Raw genomic sequence first — 22,932 nt, forward strand, 5'->3', positions numbered from 1 at the left:
CTGTGTTTACCTGGAGGAAGTCAAAGCTGAGAAGCATACTGGTCTGAAAAAGAAGGAAATGGAATGATCAGGAGAGCTCAGTTGGGCAATACTGGGATTCCTAATGAGAAACATGTGTTAGATTCTCCATTCTCCTGTCTGTGTGAATCTAACTTACTTTTCAAGGAGCTTTGAAGTTGGATTTACTGTTTTTCTTGAGTTGAAGGTGTGACTGGGAGACGAGGGAGGAGCCTGTGTCCTTGTACGGGCTGCTACTGCTGCTGCTGCTCTGTTCATATGGTAAAGAGTAGGTCACATGGGGTAATAATCTTCAGGCTGTGGGGGCAAAGGGAGGGAAAGGAACAAGAGGAAAAAAAACACAAGACACAGGAAGACTTTGGCCCATGTGTGAGAGGCGGTACTTTTCTCTACATTTGAAGGGCATTGGATTACTACACAAACAAAACAAGGACCACTAAATGCTGCTAGAATACCTCTGATGTGAATACCATGTGGATTTTCAGCTTTCTAACTATTTCCAAGTCCTGGATTTTCCTTCTTTTTGGTCCAACTATAGAGTGAAAGTGCAAGCAGCTAGAGTCAGCTTGTGACTACTTGCTTTTGTCTTGTTGGTTGGGGTGAAGAGCCAAAATGCCGACCAATTTCACAGTTGTTCCTGTAGAAGATGCAGAGGCACCAAGCAGCAGTAATGCTACCAGCTCTCCAGAGGCTAAACCTATCAGTTTAGGACAAATATTTGAAAGAAGTGGACAAGACACGCCACTGGACAGCCCACAAGAAGCTCAAATAGGTAGGAATGCTGACACTGCGCAAAGCAATGATAAATGGAAGGTCAAAATTAGGGTGGAACTTGCCATGCATAATTAATAATCGGCAATATATGGAATACTTACCTCACAAACACACATGTGACAGGTGTTTGCTTCACTGACTCAATTATGAACTCAAAATGTTTCAATATGATGTCACTGTGCATGCATAAACTTGCAGGAGAACTCCTAGAATGGGTCAAAGAAAAGAAATAAGGCCTATACAGTAATTGTTGGCTGAAGGGCCTGGTTCTCATGCATGTTTTGTTTATGTACATTTAAAAATGCCTATGAGCCAGTTGCCATTGGTAGTGCATTTTTAACATACAACTAAATGTGGAATTTCCCAAACATCAAACATTCAATTCTAATATTCATATGTCTCCTAGTAAAGTAACTGAATTGTGATCGGATAAGGAGGGAGGATGTTAAGATCCCCTTAAGCAGTTTACTTGCGTTCCAATGTCATACCATCCCAGTTTGGATTAGTAGAGACATGACAGAATTGCTACTGGTTCTGGTGTCAACCTTTTAAGTAATCTATAATGGAAAACAGGCATAGTGTTCCTAAAGCAGCAACACAGAACTAATGTGCAAGTGTGGAAAACATAATTGAAAGTTCAGCAAAAACAAAGTCCCTATTTATTGCATTACATCATGCAGTGAAAATGGATAATGTCAGAACTACAGAACCATTAAAATCTTCAAAGAATCTTGGTCTAAACAGGATCTTGCATAATCTGACCATTAAAAATATCGTTATATGAGGGATCCTCCTCCTGAGTGATGATCATGCTTATGGTTAGCCCATTGTTAAAATAGCTTTGATTTATGTCTGTATCACAACAGCTATAAAAAAAACAACAACATTCATACATACAAACCCTGTCCACAATATTACACAATGTTATTAAAAGTAGAAACAGTAGAAAGTGTTCTATTCAAGTATTAACAAAGTTAGGGGAGTGTTCCTCTACCACAGAAGATCTGACTCAGTTTACTGCCCAAAAGAATGTGTCAGCTCAGGCCTTTGGCTCTGATGAAGTACCATCTATAATCCTTCTGTACGACTGTTATCTTATAATTATAATGGATTATGATGAAACAATTGTGGTGATCTAATGTGCACCATACTAGGCATAGAAGTAAGATTTATTTTTCCTATACTTGTCTCTGATAGCATTCCTCAAAACCCACTCTTTCCGGTAAACACTCTAATTATACTTATTGCATTTAAACAGTAAATGCACTAAATGCATGAAAGCGCATACAACGCAGCACAGAGGCCAGTCTAAAGTGGTAATGTTTGTCATGATGTTTTTCCAACTAAATGAGATAATTTTTTATGAGGGAAATGCTCCTACATGTGTGTCCTGTCCCTTACTATTGACCAACTTGAACACTAGCAGCTAATGTTCTCAGCCTTATTGTTGCCACCAGAGAAAGCATGTATAATAACTGAATTAACTTTTTTTTAAGTAATGTTTTATCATTTTAAAGAAACAACAAGAAACAGCAATGCTAAGGTATTTCAATTTTTTATTTTTTTTATCAGAATAAAGGCTAATATGTAATCTTTTGCAGGAGAAGACTTAAACATTGCGGGTCTGTTGTTAAAGTAACTGAGGTTTTCAGTCAAACAGAACCACATTAAATGCAGCAGTCATACACTTGTTTTTAACGCTGATTAGACCAGATTTTATCTGTATAAACATTACTATCTGTACTGGCATTTTCCAAAGTGGCATCGTATGACCAGCATCAGACCTACAATCTCTCTCTATTTCGCTCTCTCTTTCTCTCTGTCAGTGTTGAAACTATTGCTTCAAAATTGTTGGAGGGTAATTTAAAATTACAATACTGAATATGTATTGAACGTTTCTGAAAAATTACATTTTTAAATGAATAAGCATGAGTTTGCATATTTCATTACTCAGAATTATACTGGTCATGTTTACTACGCCCATGTACGCAGTAATTTTTCTTCATGTTCATTGTTCTTGGTATAAGTTGGGCCTGCTGCCAACTGGATCTGCCAACCAACAAAAGAAACGCCTCAAAGGAAGTTTATATTTAGTCACTTGTCAAGTCCTGTTTTTTACGGATATTTTCTATTGTACGCAGTGTAGTTTGCTAAATGCATCTATCTCTGAACGTAGGTATACATTGATAATTTCTATTAATAAACGCAATGTATAAATAAACTGTTGCTGTTGTTAGTGATTTGTTAAAAAAATATAAGTAAATAAACAAAAAACAAAACAAAAAAGAGCTTACCAGTATGCTGCACTTTGGCATTGTTGTCAGTTCACTAGAACCTGGAACAAAGAAATAAAGATGACAAAAGTAATACAGCAGCAATATAACATGTTATTCAAAAGGCTTAATAGAAATTATTTGGAATCTCTAGCTCTTCCCAAACTGTAATAGCCTTATTTATTTACAAGAATGGCTAGCCATTTGTGCTACATATAAAGCCCTATTTATATGTATTTAACAAGACTTAACAATGTTTGACTTAAGATGCTAAGAAACCCCATTTGTAATTCTCTTACAGATGATGCTGAAGGCCAAAAAGAGTCCACTCCATTCCTCAATGCAGACAACAGCAGTGAACCTGACTATGATGGAAAGAACATGGCTCTGTTTGAGGTGAGACAAGACGAATATCATTCATGCATTTTTGTAAACATAAGATAATGTTAAACAATAAATTAATCAATATTTATTATGAATATTATTTAATTAAAAAAATATATTATGTAACCTACTTCTGTATTTCAAACTACTCTGATATCTCAAATTTAAAATGGTTAATCTACAGTTTTTGTGGTGTGTTCAGATAAAGTTAACAGAACAGAAGAATGTCTCTGTACCTGCCCAAGGGCTCAGATGGAAAGTAGTTTGTAGCTAAATTTGGCGCACAGCATCTTTTTTCTTTTCTCTCTGAGATTTATATTTCTTGTGCATTGTTCTTGTTTTAAATAACTAAATAAAAAAAAAAACAATGTGCCTAAAATAAATAATTAGACTGGACATTTGCAAATTGGCAAACATAAGCACATATGAAATAAATACAAACAATTGTTAATAAAATAAGCTATACTGCAAATGTTTTGTAATAACAGATCTTGTGCTGTGTCTCTGTACAGGAGGAGATGGACAGTGCCCCCATGGTATCCTCTCTTCTCAGTAAACTGGCCAACTACACCAACCTCACACAGGGGGTCCGCGAGCATGAGGAGTATGAAGATGGAGTCAGGAAAGTCACTGTCACGGTAACCACACCGCGCCTCTGTCAGTGTGCCCCAGGGCAGCTGTGGCTACAATAGTAGCTTACCATCACCAGGGTATAGAGTGAATGAATAATGCTGAATGAATAATGTTGAATAATGCTGTGTAAAGCGTCTTTGGGAACAGAAAATGTCTGTGAAAGCGCTATATAAATAAAGACTTACTTACTTACTTACACACAAATCATTACAATAAGAGCTGAATTATCTATAGGGTCATTCCACGCCAAATCTCCGAATGACTCCAGTCGACCATCTCAGATTTGACTTTGGTCACACGCTTTCCTATAGGGAAAGTCCCAGATTTTAGCTCCCAAGTCCTTCTAGTTTTGTCATTAAAATACTTTGTTAACTACTCCCTGAGCTGTTTCCCGAGGAGCCACTTTCAGATAGCTGTATCTAAAAAAAACTATTTAAGATAGGTCCTTCAAATTTTCAAGGGTTAAAAAGCTAAAGACTACATATAAGTTATACTTCAAGTAGAGTTTATTAAGAATGAAATGAAACATTTTGTTAAGCAAATCAGGGTGTTTTCTTAGCTTCTGAAAGTGTCTTCATAGTCCATGAATGCTATGCATGTTTGCGGACAACACATTTTCAAAAATTCATTTTGCAAGGCAAACCACCATCAAAAATTTTGGATATGTTAAAAACAGACATCTAGTCTTTCTAAAACAGTCCATTTTATGTTGGTGGGTGCTGTCATTTTTTGGTATAACATGGTAAAGATGGCACCAAATTTATGTTTTCCATTTTTAACACATAATATCTTCTAGAGCGTTCATCACAGAGGGTAAGGTTTAAAATACTAAGTACACAGTGTGTGTGGAAAGGTGTATGTTCAATATCAAACCTCTGTCTTTGAAACTGCACTTTCCACAGTCCTTCAAAGATGCCCTCATATTTGAAGAGTAGAATTTTCGAGCAAATTCAAGCCCCCAGAAATCTGTGATAAATCAAAAGCACATGTAAAAGTCCATATTCCAAAGTTCAAGTACATTTGCCAAATTTTAAACCTTGAAAATTTGAAGGACCTACTGTAAAATAGGTTTTTAGATACAGCAAACTGAAAGTGTCTCCTCAGAAAACTCTGCTCAGAACAGGTCAGGGGGAGTTGACAAAATATTTTTTAATAACAAAACTATAAGGAGTTGGGAGATCAAATTTGGGACTTTTCGTATTGGAGAGTGTGTGAACCTCAGACTTGCCTTTTTTCAGTCAAAACTGAAGTGGTCGAGCGGGGGCATCTATGTTTTAGACCAAAAAATTCAGACTTACTGATTTATTTGTTTGGTTTAGTTCAAGATGAAACCAGGTTTAAACCTGCCACATGTACCACAAGATAGACTTAGTTTAATGCAGACTAATATTATTACAAGGAGCCAAAGTTATTTGTAAAATATCTTCAGAAAGAGTGCACTGTGAGCGAAAATGTGGTATTTGCATGTTCCCCAAAGACAGTAAGATATTTGTTTGACCTAAATATCAGTACGCACAACAAACAGGGGCTTTCTGTGCCAAAGGATACACTGCCGGGAGCACTGGACCTCAATGTGGTTTACAATATACACTTAATTATGTGTAATGTTACCACACACAAGTGAGATGAACTGGGTCAAAATGAACCTAACCTAACAAATGACTTGAATTTCTCACTCAAACAATAGTGAAAGTAAACTAATGCTTATGCATCAAATTCGCTCAGTCTGAGTCACTTACACATCAGTTAAAGAAACGTAAATGTAATTTGTAATGTAATTTAATTTGTTCTCTAAAATTGTCTGTAATATATTTTCTGAAATCTGATTTCAAGATAAATTTTAAGATAATATAATTATTAAAAACGACACATGAACTTTAACTGATTCACTTAATAGAGGTCATAATAATGAGTTCAACATGAAGTGACCAAAGTAAAAAAAAATAAATAAAAATGCACAGACATATTGGGGATCTGTTCAATAAAAATAAATCACATATGTTTTGGTTAACTTAATTATGTTCTAAGTAACAACACAATTTCTGCCTCTATGTAGAATAAGCCAATATGACAAACAATTAAAATGAATATGTGTTACACAAGAACTTAAATATACATAAGGAGTTTATTTTCTAACCACTGTGAAGGGTTGAAAAAAATCATCTTCTAAATATTTGTCAAACCAATGGTAATATAAATATTATAATACAGTTTTGGTTAAAATAGGGTATCAAATCACATGCAATAAGTATGAGAGGACACTACACTTACACCGTCTTCTTCTGTGTCCTGAATCCACTGAATGAATGAAAGTTTGGTAAGAAATAAGGCAAATCTAGTTTTATTTTAACCCTGCCCCTTTGAGATAGTTGATACTTAAAGCGGTCAAAAGCGTGACATTGTAAAATCAGTCGTACAGAGGATCCAGTCAGAAAAGAACTAAAAGAACTGCAGCACAGAGGAGTACCAGGGACAACAAAAATGTGGGATATATGGAATTCTACATATGGGACGTCACAACATTTCGATGCACAGCTGCAAAGTGCAATGGGAAAATCTCAAGACAAAATGGGTGTAAATCGGAAAAGGGTAGGTATTGCAAATAAATTGGACAATTTACAATGCTATGAGTAATTGTAAAAAGTTCCCTGCACTGTCTAAGGATTGCACAGTAGTGATATTAATCCATTAACAAGCAAAGATTTGTCTTTTTACCAATTCAATATTGCCTTTCAGACATATGAAAAAAGAAACTGTTGTCTCTAGCACTGAGGGAAAATAACTAGCAATTATACTGTTCTAGTGGTTAAAATACAACTTATTTATTTTCTGTACTAAATGACCAAATTAAGTTCATATTAACATTTTACATAGTATAGTCAGTGTCTGTGACTAAAATACCAAAAATTAGATCTTATATCTGGTGCACATAAAGATTTTTTTATTTTGTTGTTTTACAATGCATAGTCCCTGGCACGGTTACAGCATCAATACAGATGTAAAATATGAATTCAAAATTCAACTAATGTGTGATTTTAATATTATGAACAAATTAAAGTTGTGAAAATACCAAATATAATTTAGAAAAGAATACACATAGCCGTTTTTAAAAAGTTACCCTCTCAAAGTAATTTTAGTGGCAGGACTAATTCCAAGTAGTAATTATAATAGCATATTCTCATGGTCTAAAACTGATATATTTTGTATTTTTTTAGGTTCCTCCCATGGGCACGTTCATTGGCGTGTACCTGCCCTGTATGCAGAACATTCTGGGGGTCATCCTCTTTATCCGTCTTTCTTGGATTGTTGGGACAGCGGGGATCCTGGGCTCTTTTGCCATCGTCTCCATGTGCTGCATCTGTGTAAGTAAAAAGTCACAGCAATATTTGACATATGTCTTTATGTGTTACTAACAATTACAACATTGTTATTATTGATCAACAGACCGATCAACCTGTCCAAAACATTGTTCTATGATTGTCTTCAATTAAAATGTATTCAAATACTCGCTTTACTCTTAATATCTTTTTCTGTTCCTTAATAGTTTTTCTATAATGTTGCAGCTCTAATTTCACAAACACAAAAATTCACATATTTGTCATTACTTTTAATATTAGTTTTGTATTATATGTGCCAAGACTGTTCTGTATATATAAATAACAAAAAGCAAGATGTCCTAGTTTTTTCATTTCAAATTTACAGCATGAAAACACACATCAGATTTTATAGTGGTTATTTAGTGTCACTTGTGATCAGTGGTCGTATATCTTTATGCATGAGCTGAGAGCAGGAATTCTCTAATAACCATACAAATAGTATCTTATTTACAGCCACTTTTCAGACGTCACTGGCAGCAGATGGTGAGACAGAGAGAGAACTGTTTGAATGGGCTAAACTTAAATGCTCAGAGCTCATGTGATATTAAGACCAGTAACCCCATAAACAATAAAGGGTGATTTACACATGCCAAAATTTTTATGTCTAGATGCATGAATGTTTGGCTAAAATAAACAAACTGTTCCAACTGATAATGTAGTTGATAAACATTGTGAGTGGTAAAGGACTTATCCTGACAGATTTAATCATTTTTTTTATAAATAATTGGACAGATGCTGTATATTTGGAAATAATATGAAAGTAAATCCTACCGTTTTTCAGACTTTGTTAACAGCGATCTCAATGAGTGCAATTGCTACAAATGGAGTTGTTCCAGGTTTGTATAATAAAATATTTACTTTTTTTTTTTTGTAGAAAATAGTTTTTCATCACATTTTCACTACCAATCCAGTGTAGCAAAGAAATGTAATATTTCTAAACAAAATTATTTAATTTCATCTGCCTCTGCAATCTTCTACAAACTGTGGTGGTGGTGAAATTGTCCTGTTCTAGACTTGATTTAAATCTGGTCTTACTCAGAAAATAACAAGTGTGTTTGTAGGTGGTAGTTGGTGTGAAATGTTTGAGAGTCACCTGCCTATCTTATATAATTTGTACTCTGTAAGAGCTTTAGGCAATAATGCATTTCTAATGAAAGCTTTGGGCTATACATGCAATGCCTGTTTCAGCTTGCAGTGTCAGATTGCTCCCTTATGAGAAAGTACAATGTTGAAAAAAATAACATTTTAATTAAAACAAAACAAAAAAATATATTCATGATTTATTTATGTTTTTTTTTTCATCTTAAATTTAGCTGGTGGTTCCTACTACATGATATCCCGATCTTTGGGTCCGGAGTTTGGTGGAGCCGTAGGCCTATGTTTCTACCTTGGGACAACCTTTGCTGGATCCATGTATATTCTAGGCACCATTGAGATCCTGCTGGTATGATCCTTCTCCTATGTGAAGTAATGAGTATTTTACTTTACTGAATTTAACTGACTCTCTTCTGTTTTCTAAGACCTACATTATCCCGTACACGAGAGTATTTGAAGCTGAAAATAGAGAGGGAGAAGCATGGGCCAATAACATGCGAGTCTTCGGTACAGGCTGCCTGCTTATTATGGCGCTCATCGTCTTTGTTGGAGTCAAGTAAGTGTTGCATTTATCATTATTGTTATTATTACATTATTAGTCAGAAGTGTAAAAAAAATTTAGATAAGTTAAATAAACAACAAGATAAACAAGATTGAATTGTATTCTAGGGAACATGCATTTGAAATAGTATGTCAGTCTTCCAAAACACCAGCATAAATCAGTATATTAAAGTTACTATATGTTTACTATCTTGTTGTCCTGTAGATATGTAAACAAACTGGCCCTCGTGTTTCTGTCCTGTGTGATTCTCTCCATTTTGGCCACTTACGCCGGAGTCATCAAAACGCTCATTGAACCTCCAGAGGTCAAGTGAGTTTTCCATTGAAATGCTCCTTCTGTACAAATGCTCTTTCATGTTTGCATTTACAAAAAGTCTTTGGTGTATTTTCAGTCCTCAGAATACTTCATAATATTATATACTTTACAGAAGTCAGCTCATTTCATTATTTATTTTTGACACCATGTATTTTAATTAAATTTGTGGTTTGGAATTCAGGATACAGTACAAAAACACAATATATAAAAAATATGAGTACAAGAAAAAAAGAAGAGATATGTTAATATATAAAATTAAATTAACTGTTGATTTATTTTATTGCCCAGTGTGTGTCTTGTGGGGAATCGCTCTCTGAAAAACAACATGTTTGAAACCTGTGCTAAAACAGCAATGGTGGAGAATGTGACTGTGATGACGCAGCTCTGGGACCTCTTCTGCTCTAATGAAACTTGTGATGAATACTTTGAGTTCAACAACCTGACTCAGATAAAGGCCATACCAGGGTTGCTCAGTGGGGTTATCAAAGGTAAACTCCTTTTTAATAACAAATGTATGATTCAACATTTTTATTGTACTTTGATAAAGATTGTTTTAATATTATATATAAGGGTTGCCAGAATCATACATTATTTTTGACATATCACTGTTAGGCTCTGTAGTAAAAATTACTGAGGATCCCAATAAAACATAAGATGTTGTAACAGGGACTAACCTTGTCATAAGTTGAACATTGAAATGTTTTTTGAGAGTGCACGTGTTGTTAGTGTGCATACCACATATATATTGTCTTATGTTGTATTAGTTTTTATGTGTAAGGGACAGGGGTGATATATTGTGTAATATTGATTAATTAATTAATTAATTTGACATCATATATTTAATGTTTTCATGTTAGACAACCTATGGGGAGACTATGGTCCAGCTGGTACGATGCTGGAGAAGAAAACACTGCCTTCTGTCCCGGCTACAGACACGTCCAAAGAGATCGTCAAACATTATGTCTTCAACGATATCACAACGTACTTTACTCTATTAGTGGGAATATACTTTCCTTCAGTCACCGGTAAGTACAGTGTAGGCTGGTGATATGAGTCCTACTTAATGTAAATGTTAATACTTGAGGTACATTATTTATTATATTACTGGATTTTAGGAATAATGGCTGGATCAAATCGTTCGGGGGACCTGAGAGATGCCCAGAGATCAATCCCAGTAGGAACCATTATGGCTATCTTGACTACCTCCTTTATCTGTATCCTTACATGATCTGAAGTGAATTTAAATTCTACATTAAGTTACAGAATATTAAAGTTTAAAACACTGCCTTAACATAATGTCAGACATTTCTTGTGTTGTATTTTTTGGAGCCTGCATTGAAGGAGTGGTCCTAAGAGACAAGTATGTGTTTTGGTCGTTGTTATTTTATAACGCAAATGACCTTCTTAAGAATATTACTGAAATTGTTCTTACTAATTTATGACTTGTTTCTGTATTTTAAGGTTTGGTGATTCTATAGGACAAATCCCTGTAATTGGGATCCTGGCCTGGCCCTCCCCATGGGTGATTGTGATTGGTTCGTTTTTCTCCTGTTGTGGGGCGGGGCTTCAAAGTTTGACGGGGGCCCCTCGGCTTCTGCAGGCCATTGCCCGGGATGGCATCATACCATTCTTACAGGTTTGTGTTTATAAATATTTCTACTTTTTTTTTGTGTGTGTGTGGGTGTAATTGAACCAACTGCTGTTTTGGATTACAAATCCATCTATACTTGTAATTAATGGTGTTATGCTATGTGCACGAATGGTTTGTGTGTTAATTGAGTAAGTATTTGTGCTTATTCCCAGGTGTTTGGTCATGGGAAATCTAACGGTGAACCAACCTGGGCTTTGCTGCTGACTGTGGGCATCTGTGAGATAGGAATCCTCATCGCGTCCCTCGACGATGTGGCCCCCATCCTTTCCATGTGAGCGACCTAACCAAGTACATCAATCTGATTTAGAATCAATGACATTTATCAAAGTTGTTTTCTTAGGTTCTTCCTGATGTGTTATCTGTTTGTGAATCTGGCCTGTGCAGTTCAGACTTTACTGCGTGCTCCAAACTGGAGACCACGCTTCAAGTTTTACCATTGGTGAGATGAGAACATATGAAATATAACATTTTCCTAACTTGGCAATAACAACTAATCTCTTCATCAATCACACTATGTTACAATTTAAATTACACTGTTTTATAGGACCTTGTCCTTCCTGGGAATGAGTCTCTGTCTCTCACTCATGTTTGTTTCATCTTGGTACTATGCGCTGGTTGCCATGGTCATTGCTGGCTGTATTTACAAATACATCGAGTACAGAGGGTGAGTTGTTAGTGTCCATATCTTACATTATATAGGTTTTTTTTTTAACACATTTTCAAAATGTTTAGCTTCATCCTTTGATTCAAACATGTATCTGAAGAGGGGAACTGGTGGTCAAATAATCAGTTCACACTGTTCTCACGTGCTTTCTCAGAACACTTGACACAGCTCTCATTCAAAAACATCTTTGATTTCATCTTGGGTTTTTTTTCAGTACTACTGGTCTGTTCACACAAGATTAAGAACACTGGTTCAAACTCACATTCAGTATAACAATAAAACAATATAGAATAATAAAAACTACTATCTGTGGTCACCCAAAATTTATCAACAAATGATTTCATACATGAATCAAACAGAGAGTATGGTATATCCAGTGAGGTGTGGTGTAAATGGCTTGTCTGATTTTTCTACACATGACATATTGCAAAAGCAGTGTTGATGCTACTACTCTTCCAATTTTCTTCAGCATAAATAAACTGTCTTTGATCACATACTGCAAAATCTAGTATGCAATTGGTAATGTGTACATTTATTTTTAAATAATATTTTACAAAACAAATACAGCTTTTCCAGGCACAAATTCATACTAAAAATCTGTTTAGGATTTTACGTAAGATGTTTTGCAATTGTCAGTTTTCTATAGAGAAATATGCCAAGGTAAGTAATTCTGTTTTATATAGGGCAGAGAAAGAGTGGGGAGATGGCATCAGGGGTCTGTCCCTGAATGCGGCACGTTATGCTCTCATTCACTTGGAGGAGGCACCGTTACACACCAAAAACTGGAGGTGAAACATGTTCAAATAGTTCATGGGTTGTGCACCTGTACTATTTATTAACAGTGTGTTTGTTTTTCAGGCCGCAGCTGTTGGTGCTGTGTAAGCCAGACACAGACCTGTCGGTGAAACATCCTCGGCTTCTCTCGTTCACATCGCAGCTCAAAGCAGGAAAAGGCCTGACTATCGTCTGCTCAGTGTTACAGGGGACCTACATGACCAGAGGGCAGGATGTCAAAACAGCAGAGAAAGTCAGGATTTTAGACATGCATTTAATGCTTTTGATCTGACATTTGTAAAATAATAATGTGCTCTATTTAGAGTTTGAAAGCTGCGATGGTGGCAGAGAAAACCAAAGGCTTCCATCATGTAGTGGTATCATCAAACCTCAGGGATGGGTTTTCTGTGCTCATTCAGTCAGCTGGACTCGGAGGAATGAAACACAATTCAGTCCTGATGGCCTGGCCAGCAGCGTGGCAACAGGCCAGTGAGCCGGAGTCAAGGAAAAACTTTATAGGTCAGAAACTGCAGAAGCAATTTGTTAAGAACCATAAATATGTGATTTGACACTGTATGTAGTATGAATTTGTACTTACACCAGCTAAATTCATGTCATAACAATCATAACAAAACAAAAAAACAACGACAACAACAAAGAAAAAATTTTATCATAGATCTGTCAACCTACAAAATCATATTATATCAATTATACCAACAAGGGTGTATTCATATTAATGAATAATGTTTATTTATTTTTATTTAATTTACCTTTATTTAACAAGAAGGTCCCATTGAGATTCAGAATCTCTTTTTCAAGAGAGACCTGGCCAAGGTAGAAGCCAGCACAATCAATACAAAACAGTAAAATCACAAAATATCTCATTATAAAACCATTTGCATCTCTCACGAAAAACATGCACGTCTCAGTCATCGCACTCTTTGCAATTTTCTTGAACTTAACAAGTGACACCATAGCTTCCAATTTAAGGATCTGCAAATGATTCCAAGACCATGGTGCTGCAAAGGATAGCTAAGCAAGGCAGGACCTGGTTAATACTTGGATGGGAGACCACTGGGAACACCAGCTGTCACAGTAGGGCACCAGTGGCAAAAACTCTCATTGTGTCCTTAGGCAAGACACATCACCTATAGTGTCTAGTAAGAAAGAAACCCAAACTTGTACCTGAATGTTGGTTGTGGTCAGAGGCGCTGATGGTGCGGACTGGCACCCTAACTGCCCCAGGGCAGCTGTGGCTACAATAGTAGCTTGTCACCACTGAGTGTGGAGTGAATGAGCAATGAACTGTAAAACGGTTTGGGTATCTTGAAAGGCGCATATAAAGACAGTGATTTAATTAACTGGGAGGAGGAACGAAGCCAGTAACTACCTAAGCTCATATTAAGGAGATTACTAAGGTACTCAGTATGGCTTTGTAAATTGCAGTGATGAGTGAGAGACTTAGCACTGGTGATAAACCTCAGTGATGCATGATACAGTTTCCAATATGTACAGAGTAGAAGAGGAAGCATGCATATGCAATGTATTGCCATAGTCCAGAACAGAAAGAAATGTTGCTCCCACCAGCTTTTTTCTTAGCACTGAAAGAAAAGCAATATTTGTGTCTAAAATAGAACCAAATCTTTTGTTTGAGTTTTCTGTTTAGGGATGCAATATGAATTTTAAATGTAAGATGATTGTCCATCCATATACCCAGATATTCATATTTATATGTTGTGTTCTTCCCTGGAATGAAATTTTGAGAATATCATACACTTAGCTTTTTTAGCTGTTAGAGTGAGTTTTAGGTTCAGCAGAGTCAACTCTAAAGAATGAAATGCTGACTGTAGTTTTTGTACCACATCAACAAGAGATGGGCCATCAGTATAAACTACTGCATCATCTGCATTAATACAGGTGCTAGAACTGATCTCTGCAGGACAACTCTCACTATATTGAAATGCTGTTTACATTGTTCCTTTAGAGACCATACGAGAGACCACATCTGCCCATCAGGCTTTGCTGGTGGCTAAAAATATCGACCACTTCCCAGACAACAGCCAGCGCCTAAAAGAGGGCACCATAGACGTGTGGTGGATCGTACATGATGGAGGACTGCTCATGCTACTGCCGTTTCTACTGCGACAACACAAGGCAGGTTTTAATAACTTAATATTTGGTATTGTAAATATTATTTCAACAATTTATTGTGTAACTACAATTAAGATAATATAATTGAATGCAGGTTTGGAGAAAGTGCAGAATGAGAATATTCACTGTGGCCCAAATGGATGACAATTCAATACAGATGAAGAAAGATCTCCAGATGTTTGTGTACCACCTACGAATAGATGCAGTGGTGGAGGTGGTGGAAATGGTGAGAAATCTTAGATTCTCTCTTTTAATGTGTTTTATAAACATGGCTAATACCACATTTTATTGCTGTTCTTTTTCCAGCATGACAGCGACATATCTGCTTTCACCTATGAGAAGACTCTAGTGATGGAACAGAGGTCCCAGATGTTAAAACAGATGCAACTATCCCGAACAGAAAGAGAGAGGGAGGTACAGTAAATATTGATCTTTTAATTTATTAAGTCATTTGTAAATGTTTAAATTTTTGTAAGCAAATGTTTATTAAGATTTTAGAACTACAAGGATTTTATTGAGTTATTGCAATGCCATCAAGTATTTGAAATGGTTGTGTTTGTTAAATGTTCATTATATGCGATATTGTTGACTCACACATTAGATTCAGAGCATCACAGATGTGTCGCGTGGCTCCATAAAGAGGAAGAAACCATCAGCTTTTAAAGCCGCTTATCAAATACAGCCTGTTACCATCCTGTGTATACCTGAGAATGAGGTAGACAAGGCCAAAAGAAATATTTCATGCATAGCCATTGCCATCCTCATTGTCATCATCCTTGACTTTTGCTTTCAGCTTCACTATCAATCAGATAGGACAATAGAATTAGAGCTTAATATACAATTAAATGTCTTAGTACTAGATGTGCATTTTGCTTTTGCTATGGAACCCACCCGGACGGCTGAGGGAATACACAGACATTTGATTTTTCAACAAACTTGCTCCCTAGTCATAGATTTTTATCTGTATAGATTTGGTGAGATACTATCATCCTAATTTCAATAATGATTCTTTGACACCTAATCATTAATCCACCATTAGCTTTTACCATCACTTCACTAAATAATAGACAAGCTAATAATTACTATGGATTATTTATTTATTTATTTTTACCTCCTCTCAGGCGCAGTTGATCCACGACCGAAACACTGCATCTCATTCTGACAAAACAGCAAACTCTGCGCCTCCAGATAGAGTCCACATGACCTGGACCAAAGACAAACTGATAAGTGAACGAGCCAAGCAGAAAGAGGGCATGGCAGTGAAGGATATGTTCAATATGAGGCCGTGAGTATTTTCTTGTCACTATACTGTGTAACTATAGTTGTAGTATTATGAACACCAAAGTTTTATTACATCAATCATACTTTATATAATAAATGTATAGGGCTACTTATACTGGACAAATAGTCATAAATATTCAAGATTTATGATCTTGTCAGGGGGCACACAGCAGTGGTCTTTGCCATTTTACTAAGTAATGCAAATGCATATTCTTAACCACAACTTGAAATGCTGAGGGTTTGAAGCCATTTTTATTTGATTTTTTAAAAATTTCATAATAGTATGGTATATTGTGTGTATATATATATATATATATATATATATATATATATATATATATATATATATATATATATATATATAATATATATATATATATATAGAGAGAGAGAGAGAGAGAGAGAGAGAGAGAGAGAGAGAGATATAGATAGATAGATATAGATAGATAGATATAGATATATAGAGATAGATAGAGAGAGATAGAGATAGAGATATAGAGATAGAGATAGATAGAGAGATTTAGAGATAGAGATAGATAGAGAGATAGAGAGATATAGATATATATATAGAGAGAGAGGGAGACAGAGATAGATATAGACAAATAGATAGATAGATAGAGAGATAGAGAGATAGAGATAGATATATAGATGGATAGATAGAGATAGATATAGATATATATATATATATATATATATATATATATATATATATATATATATATATATATAGAGAGAGATAGAGATAGATATAGACAGATAGATAGATATAGAAGAGATAGAGATATAGAGATAGATAGAGATATATAGATAGATAGATATATATAGAGATAGATAGAGATATATATATAGATAGAGATAGATAGATAGATAGATAGATAGATAGATAGATAGATACAGTGGATATAAAAAGTCTACACACTCCTGTTCAAATGCTAGGTTTTTGTCATGTAAAAAAACACATCAAAGACAAAGACAAATAATTTCACAATTTTTTCCACCTTTCATGTGACCTATAACCTGTACAATGCAATTGCAAAAGCAAACTGAAATCTTTCAGGTAGGTTAAATAAAAATAAACAACTGAGATAATGTGGTTGCATAAGTGTGCACACCCTTTTATAACTGGGGATGTGGCCATGTTCAGATTTAACTGATTACATTTAGACTCATGTTAAACTGGAGTCAGCACACACCTGTCACCAATTAAAGTGCCTCTGATCAACCTCAAATAAAGGTGAGCTGTTCTAGTCGGCTTTTCCTCACATTTTTGTAGCCACATCTTCCAGCACAAGCCATGGTCCGCAGAGAGCTTCCAAAGCATCAGAGGGATCTCATTATTCAAAGATATCAGTCAGGTGAAGGCTACAAAAGGATTTCCAAGGAATTAAATATACCATGGAACACAGTGAAGACCATCATCATCAAGTGGAGACACTATGGCACAACAGTGACATTACCAAGAACAGGACGTCCGCCCAAAGTTGATGATAAGATGAGAAGAAAACTAGTCAGGGAGGCTGCCAAGAGGCCGACAGCAACACTGAAGGAGCTGCAGGAATATCTGGCAAGTACTGGCTGTGTAGTACATGTGACAACCATCTCCCTTCTTCTTCATATGTCTGGACTATGGGGTAGGGTGGCAAGACGGAAGCCTTATCTTACAATGAAAAACATCCAAGCCCGACTTAATTTTGCAAAAAGACATCTGAACTCTCCCAAACGCATGTGGGAAAATGTGCTATGGTCTGATGAAACTAAGGTTGAACTTTTTGGACATAATTCCAAAAGGTATATTTGGTGCAAAAACAACACTGCTCATCAAAAAAATAACACCATACCTACAGTGAAGCACGGTGGTGGCAGCATCATGCTTTGGGGCTGTTTTTTTTCAACTGGAACTGGGGCCTTAGTCAGGGTGGAGGGAATTATGAACAGTTCCAAACACCAGTCAGTGTTGGCACAAAACCTTCGGCCTTCTGTTAGAAAGCTGAGGATGAAGAGGAACTTCATCTTTCAGCACGACAATGGCCCAAAGCACACATCTAAATCAACAAAAGAACGGTTTCACCGGAATAAGATGGAGGTTTTGGAATAGCCCAGCCAGAGTCCAGACCTGAATCCCATCGAACACCTGTGGGGTGATCTGAAGAGGGCTGTGCACAGGAGATGCCCTCGCAATCTATCAGATTTGGAGCGGTTTTGCAAAGAAGAGTGGGCAAATATTGCCACATCAAGATGTGCCACACTGATAGACTCCTACCCAAAAAGACTGAGTGCTGTAATAAAAGCCAAAGGTGCTGCAACAAAGTATTAGTTTAAGGGTGTGCATATTTATGCCACAAGGTAATTTGAAGTTTTTTATTTAATATTTTTCCCCTTTTAAAGTTTTCAGTTTGTTTTTCAATTGCATTGTACAGGTTATAGGTCACATTAAAGGTGGAAAAAGTAGTGAAATCATTTGTCTTGCTGTCATTATTTTACATGACAAAAACCTGGCATTTGAACAGGGGTGTGTAGAATTTTTATATCCACTGTAGATATATAGATAGATATGTATAATATAATCAATTATATTTGTCTCTATCAGCATTTAGAAAAAAAGAAAGCTCCTGTGAACTTTCTTTTTCCTACAAGTTAAGTACCTGTTCTCTTATGCAAGTGACACCTTACTCAATGTGCAAAGCTCTTCTTGTAACATATATCTCTATTAAGAATTAATGTAATTTAAAAATGGTCCCGTGCATAAATGTAGAAGTGTGCACACATAACACAGTGGCTGTGTAATTATTCACACAACAATTGGTGATAAAATATCAGATCCTCATATATTCTCTGTCAAACACACTACATTATGCACCTATTGTGCAATCATAAATCTATCCATGATACCATTTCTACACAAGTGTTCTGCTCCAGACTGAAATGGTATTGATTTGTCTTTTCTTTGCTCCTGTTTCCAGTGAATGGGAGACTCTGTAAGTAACCCCTGTGTGCTCCGATGCTGTGTCTGCATGTAACTGCATGTTTTTGTCACATGTTACATTTGCAGCTTGTTTTGGCTTTTGAATGTTAAGTTTGAGCCTCCGGATCATTAGATGAGCGGGCATGCTGTAGTTCTGGATGTTAAATTGTTAAAGCATGTTTTGTAGTTCACTGATTCTAGTGCTTTGATGCAGAAATCAGTCAAATGTGCGGAGGATGCACACAGCAGTGAAGCTCAATGAAGTTGTGAAAAAGAAATCGAAGGAGTCACAGCTGGTCCTGCTCAACATGCCGGGCCCTCCGAAGAACAAGAAAGGGGATGAGAACTGTATCCTTTAAACACAGATTCTATTGTATCTTAGACCACCATATGAACTATGTATATCTAAATCAGGAAAAATCCAGGAATTAACCGGGATTCCAGATGCCTACTTAAATTTGTCAAGTATGACACCTGAATGAAGCTGCAAGACATAAACTGTAATTAGGGCTGGGCAAAAAATCTATAAAAGTCATTAATCAAATTTTTAGTTCACATTGATTTATTTAGAAGAAAATGTATTTAATTTAGGCTACTCACTGCAGTCAAAGGGACCAAAGTTTTAGAAGTGACTTTGAAGTCAGACATCAGAGATGTCAAATTAAACATGACACTGCAAATCATGTATTTTGGCCCTACATCGGTTACATGTTTAATGCAGCCCCAGCACTGTTTATTTTATCTCATTTATAATGGAGATAGATTTTCTTTTAATCAGCAACTTTATTTTTAGGCTAAATCGCCCAGCCCTAACTTTAAACAAACCAGACATGACCAGGACTAAACCAGGACTCAAATGGATCCAAATGCGGACATAAGACAAACGCCTTGTAATCATTCGATAACTGAAATTAATTTCCGTGGATGAATATCATGAAAAATGTTGTCCTCAACCAGAGCTAAAGCAAACTGTAAACATTACAAATCAGACTACATCAGGACTAATATGTGGTCAAAATCAGTCAGAGCATGATTAAAAGAATTAGTTTCTCTGTAAAGATAAGTCTGCAAATCATTTCAACTTCTATGTTAAACATATTTTGCTTTGGTACTATTTTACCTTAATCAGATCCCTCAGATATGGAGTTTCTTGAGGTTCTTACAGAAGGCCTGGACAGGGTCTTGTTGGTGCGAGGAGGAGGTCGAGAGATCATCACCATCTACTCCTAGTGCCATAGTGCCATAGTGCCATAGTGCCATCCTGTGGATAGATACAATATTACACATTCTAATTGTGAACAAAAAAGTGATACTTGGTTTGGCTGAAGATACAAGTGCCATAATTAAGGAGGATGTCTTCATAATTTCAAAAGGAATTGAACAAAAGATGCATTTTAATATTGGTTCATTATACTTTGATGTATACAAGTATTATTTTATGCTAGTTCTTTTCAATAAGAAAGGTTAATTGAGAGGATGCTGTATTTATTTTAACACTACTGACCTAAAAACACTTTTATGTTCATTTTATGGTAAATGCCCAACAATAGCATGTTTTATTTGTACTGCATCTAATTCAGTACATCCTGTCTCTCTCTCTTTTAAGCAGTGATATGAAATAGTGCTGGCAACTGTTTTTTTAAGTTGTATATATGAGTAAATATCCTTTTAAAGATGGTTCAGCTGTATTTTATTTTAATGAATTAATATAAAAAACACCTTCAGTGATGGTGCTTTACAAATCACTATATCTACATTCATTTCTTCAAGATGTATATTTTGATATAACATTTGTTTAAACCTGCATATGGACTAAGTAGCCACTGTGGTTCACAGAGTTCATAGATAAAACGTTTGTTGCATTGCTGACCTCTTGTGGTTCAAATTCGTTATTAATTTTGGATCCACAAAAATACAATTGGTCCATAATTGTTATAATCAAATACCTCTTCTTTTGTGTGTGTGTGTGTTAGTACATTTATAAATTTCAATAGTAGACAGACACTCCCATATCATGAGCAAAAACATACTGGCACACTGCAGTTACAGTTAGTCTTGATTGATTCTGACGTAATTTCTCTGATTAGTGTCGGCTCAGTTCATTGTTATTTCCCTTCCTGTTCTTCTGACCTACTTTGCAATTAGTGCCATGTATTTCATCATTTTCAAGAATGCCTTTGTAGATAACACTATATGACCAAATACATTTTACATGAATCCAGTTTGTGAGAAATAATACTTAGGGTAGTAATGTTGTTACCATAACTTGTCAAAGCAAATTAAACTAATAATCATTGTTTTCCATTAGTGTTGTCATAAGATATCTTGGAAATACAATAAGATCTTGTGGAGATACTTGGCCCTGGATAAATGCCTTCCTGTCTCTCCCACAGAGCAGCGTGGTTGGGTCAGAACGCACCGAGGATACAATCACAGTGTGAGCTACACTCTGCAGTCTGCAGTCCCCCCTCGCTGCCCAGTCAAACACACAACATTTACTGCCACTTTACAGTTTCCTCCTATTGTAATCGAGACCTGCAGCCAAAACTAATACAAAAGACAAATTCCATGTGTTTGTACAAATTACAGAGGGAACTGAACAGAAGATTTATATGGCAGGAGATTGAGCAATGCTAAATGAGAACAACACCTACATGGCATATTCATTTTGGAGGTGTCTAATTTTATAAAAACAAATATATGATGATTAGTACCAGTCTTCTAGTTTAAGGGTTACATTGGAAAAGAATATCTCACAATGGTTCCTGTTCAACAGAGTAATATTTTTACTGTCTGTCCATTTGGTATTTGTAATTCTCTCCTTGGTCTCTATAACTTTACTGAAAATGTACCTTAGTTATATTCAACTACAGCAACTTTTCTATTTCTCTCATTCCGTGACAACAAAGTAAGGATTTTATTTATGTGCTTCACGTAATTATGATCCAAACTGTCAATCTGTTCTATTAATCACCTTTTTTTAGTTAATAATAATGCTCTTAATAATAATTAAGCTGCTATGTCTAGATTAAGCAAACTTGGACCAGAATCTCCCTTTGTTTTTTTTATCAGTAATGTTAATTGTTAATTGTTACCTTTGCTAGTGCTGCCACCAAGAGATTTTTTAAATCACAATTGTCTATTGTCGTCTGGATTATATTGTAACTGCTCATTTTGATCTACAAATGCTCCGATTATTATCTGAACAAAATCTGAAAGATGTGTCAGGAAGCACAGAGGATGCCGGTTGAGAAGAGGAAGAGAGAGTGAGGAAAAGGTCCACCCTTTCTTTTACTTAGAGTCATTATCATTCCTGGATCTAATGAACGGGTGTTAACATCACAACATGCACAATTTCACTGAGTCGTCTTTCGACCCTTCTGACCTCTGCAGGTTTTGGTTCTCCGGATTAGGAACGCCTGTTTGTGAAGTTGATTTGGAGGATTTTTGAGATATAGAATGAAAAGAAAAAGAAAAAAAATCTGTGTAGTATAATCACATATGAATAAAGATATTCCATAGTGTATTGAGTCCATGTCACTTCTCCCCCTTGTGGTGAAATGTTATACTTGCATACAACACATAATATGGATTACAGTGCATAGATTATTTTATGTTTATCCAACTTCTGTCAATGTTATGAGGAATTAAAAATATTGGTGTGTTTTGTAAGTAGTCTCTTCAATATCAAATGTGTTGAGTGAATGTATTTGCTTATATTGAATGGGTCTGTTTTCTATATTGAGTTGTTCCCTTGTCTTTTCTCTCATCTATTCTTGTTTGGTTGTACTTTAAGCCAAGGCAGTAAATCTGGTCCCGATTACACATCTGAGTTGACCAACTATATTGTGTAATTTTGCACTGGCAATAAAATTCCCCTTTAAGAAACCTAACTCTACTGAGCTCTTCTGCTGTCTGTGAGGGTGTAGAATAAACTGGGACAAGGTTAATTTTCCTGTCGGACAAATTGAAGATGTAGTCACTTGAGCAGTTAACAATTGATGGACAAATTATATGT

The 22,932-nt window shown here is 35.8% G+C and overlaps 1 protein-coding gene across 7 annotated transcripts; it reads left to right on the top strand.

Moving 5' to 3' along the window:
* The first annotated feature begins 15 nt into the window (after window positions 1–15).
* LOC110170462 (solute carrier family 12 member 7-like) lies at window positions 16–21,221 on the top strand. 7 transcript variants are annotated; one of them, XM_020936113.2, is made up of 27 exons: window positions 16–790; window positions 3,367–3,461; window positions 3,962–4,087; window positions 7,298–7,444; window positions 8,241–8,295; window positions 8,773–8,903; window positions 8,980–9,110; window positions 9,321–9,425; window positions 9,720–9,919; window positions 10,289–10,456; window positions 10,547–10,645; window positions 10,734–10,791; window positions 10,893–11,067; window positions 11,235–11,353; window positions 11,423–11,521; window positions 11,627–11,746; window positions 12,430–12,534; window positions 12,605–12,773; window positions 12,844–13,039; window positions 14,505–14,674; window positions 14,766–14,897; window positions 14,978–15,085; window positions 15,273–15,386; window positions 15,793–15,956; window positions 18,913–18,927; window positions 19,129–19,262; window positions 20,053–21,221. In XM_020936113.2, the coding sequence occupies exons 1-27, from the start codon at window positions 631–633 to the stop codon at window positions 20,142–20,144; spliced, it is 3,387 nt and encodes a 1,128-aa protein (XP_020791772.1). In that variant the 5' UTR covers window positions 16–630; the 3' UTR covers window positions 20,145–21,221. The 7 variants fall into 7 exon arrangements, with proteins under 7 accessions (XP_020791772.1, XP_055007568.1, XP_055007567.1 ...); XM_055151592.1 differs by lacking the exon at window positions 16–790 and adding an exon at window positions 2,204–2,335; XM_055151587.1 differs by lacking the exon at window positions 16–790 and adding an exon at window positions 2,768–2,964.
* The last annotated feature ends 1,711 nt before the right edge of the window (window positions 21,222–22,932 follow it).

Source organism: Boleophthalmus pectinirostris, unplaced genomic scaffold (genome assembly GCF_026225935.1).
Source record: "Boleophthalmus pectinirostris isolate CB_2022bp ecotype Guang Dong unplaced genomic scaffold, ASM2622593v1 HiC_scaffold_16, whole genome shotgun sequence".
NCBI classification, from domain to species: domain Eukaryota; kingdom Metazoa; phylum Chordata; class Actinopteri; order Gobiiformes; family Gobiidae; genus Boleophthalmus; species Boleophthalmus pectinirostris.

Bases quoted from the DNA above. Each gene is read 5' to 3' on its own strand.
- LOC110170462 (XM_055151587.1), top strand. From the start codon at position 2,775: ATGTACGCAGTAATTTTTCTTCATGTTCATTGTTCTTGGTATAAGTTG. The intron at 8,296-8,772 runs GTTTGTATAATA...TCTTAAATTTAG, and splicing joins TACAAATGGAGTTGTTCCAG to CTGGTGGTTCCTACTACATG. The intron at 14,675-14,765 runs GCAGGTTTTAAT...AATTGAATGCAG, and splicing joins TTCTACTGCGACAACACAAG to GTTTGGAGAAAGTGCAGAAT.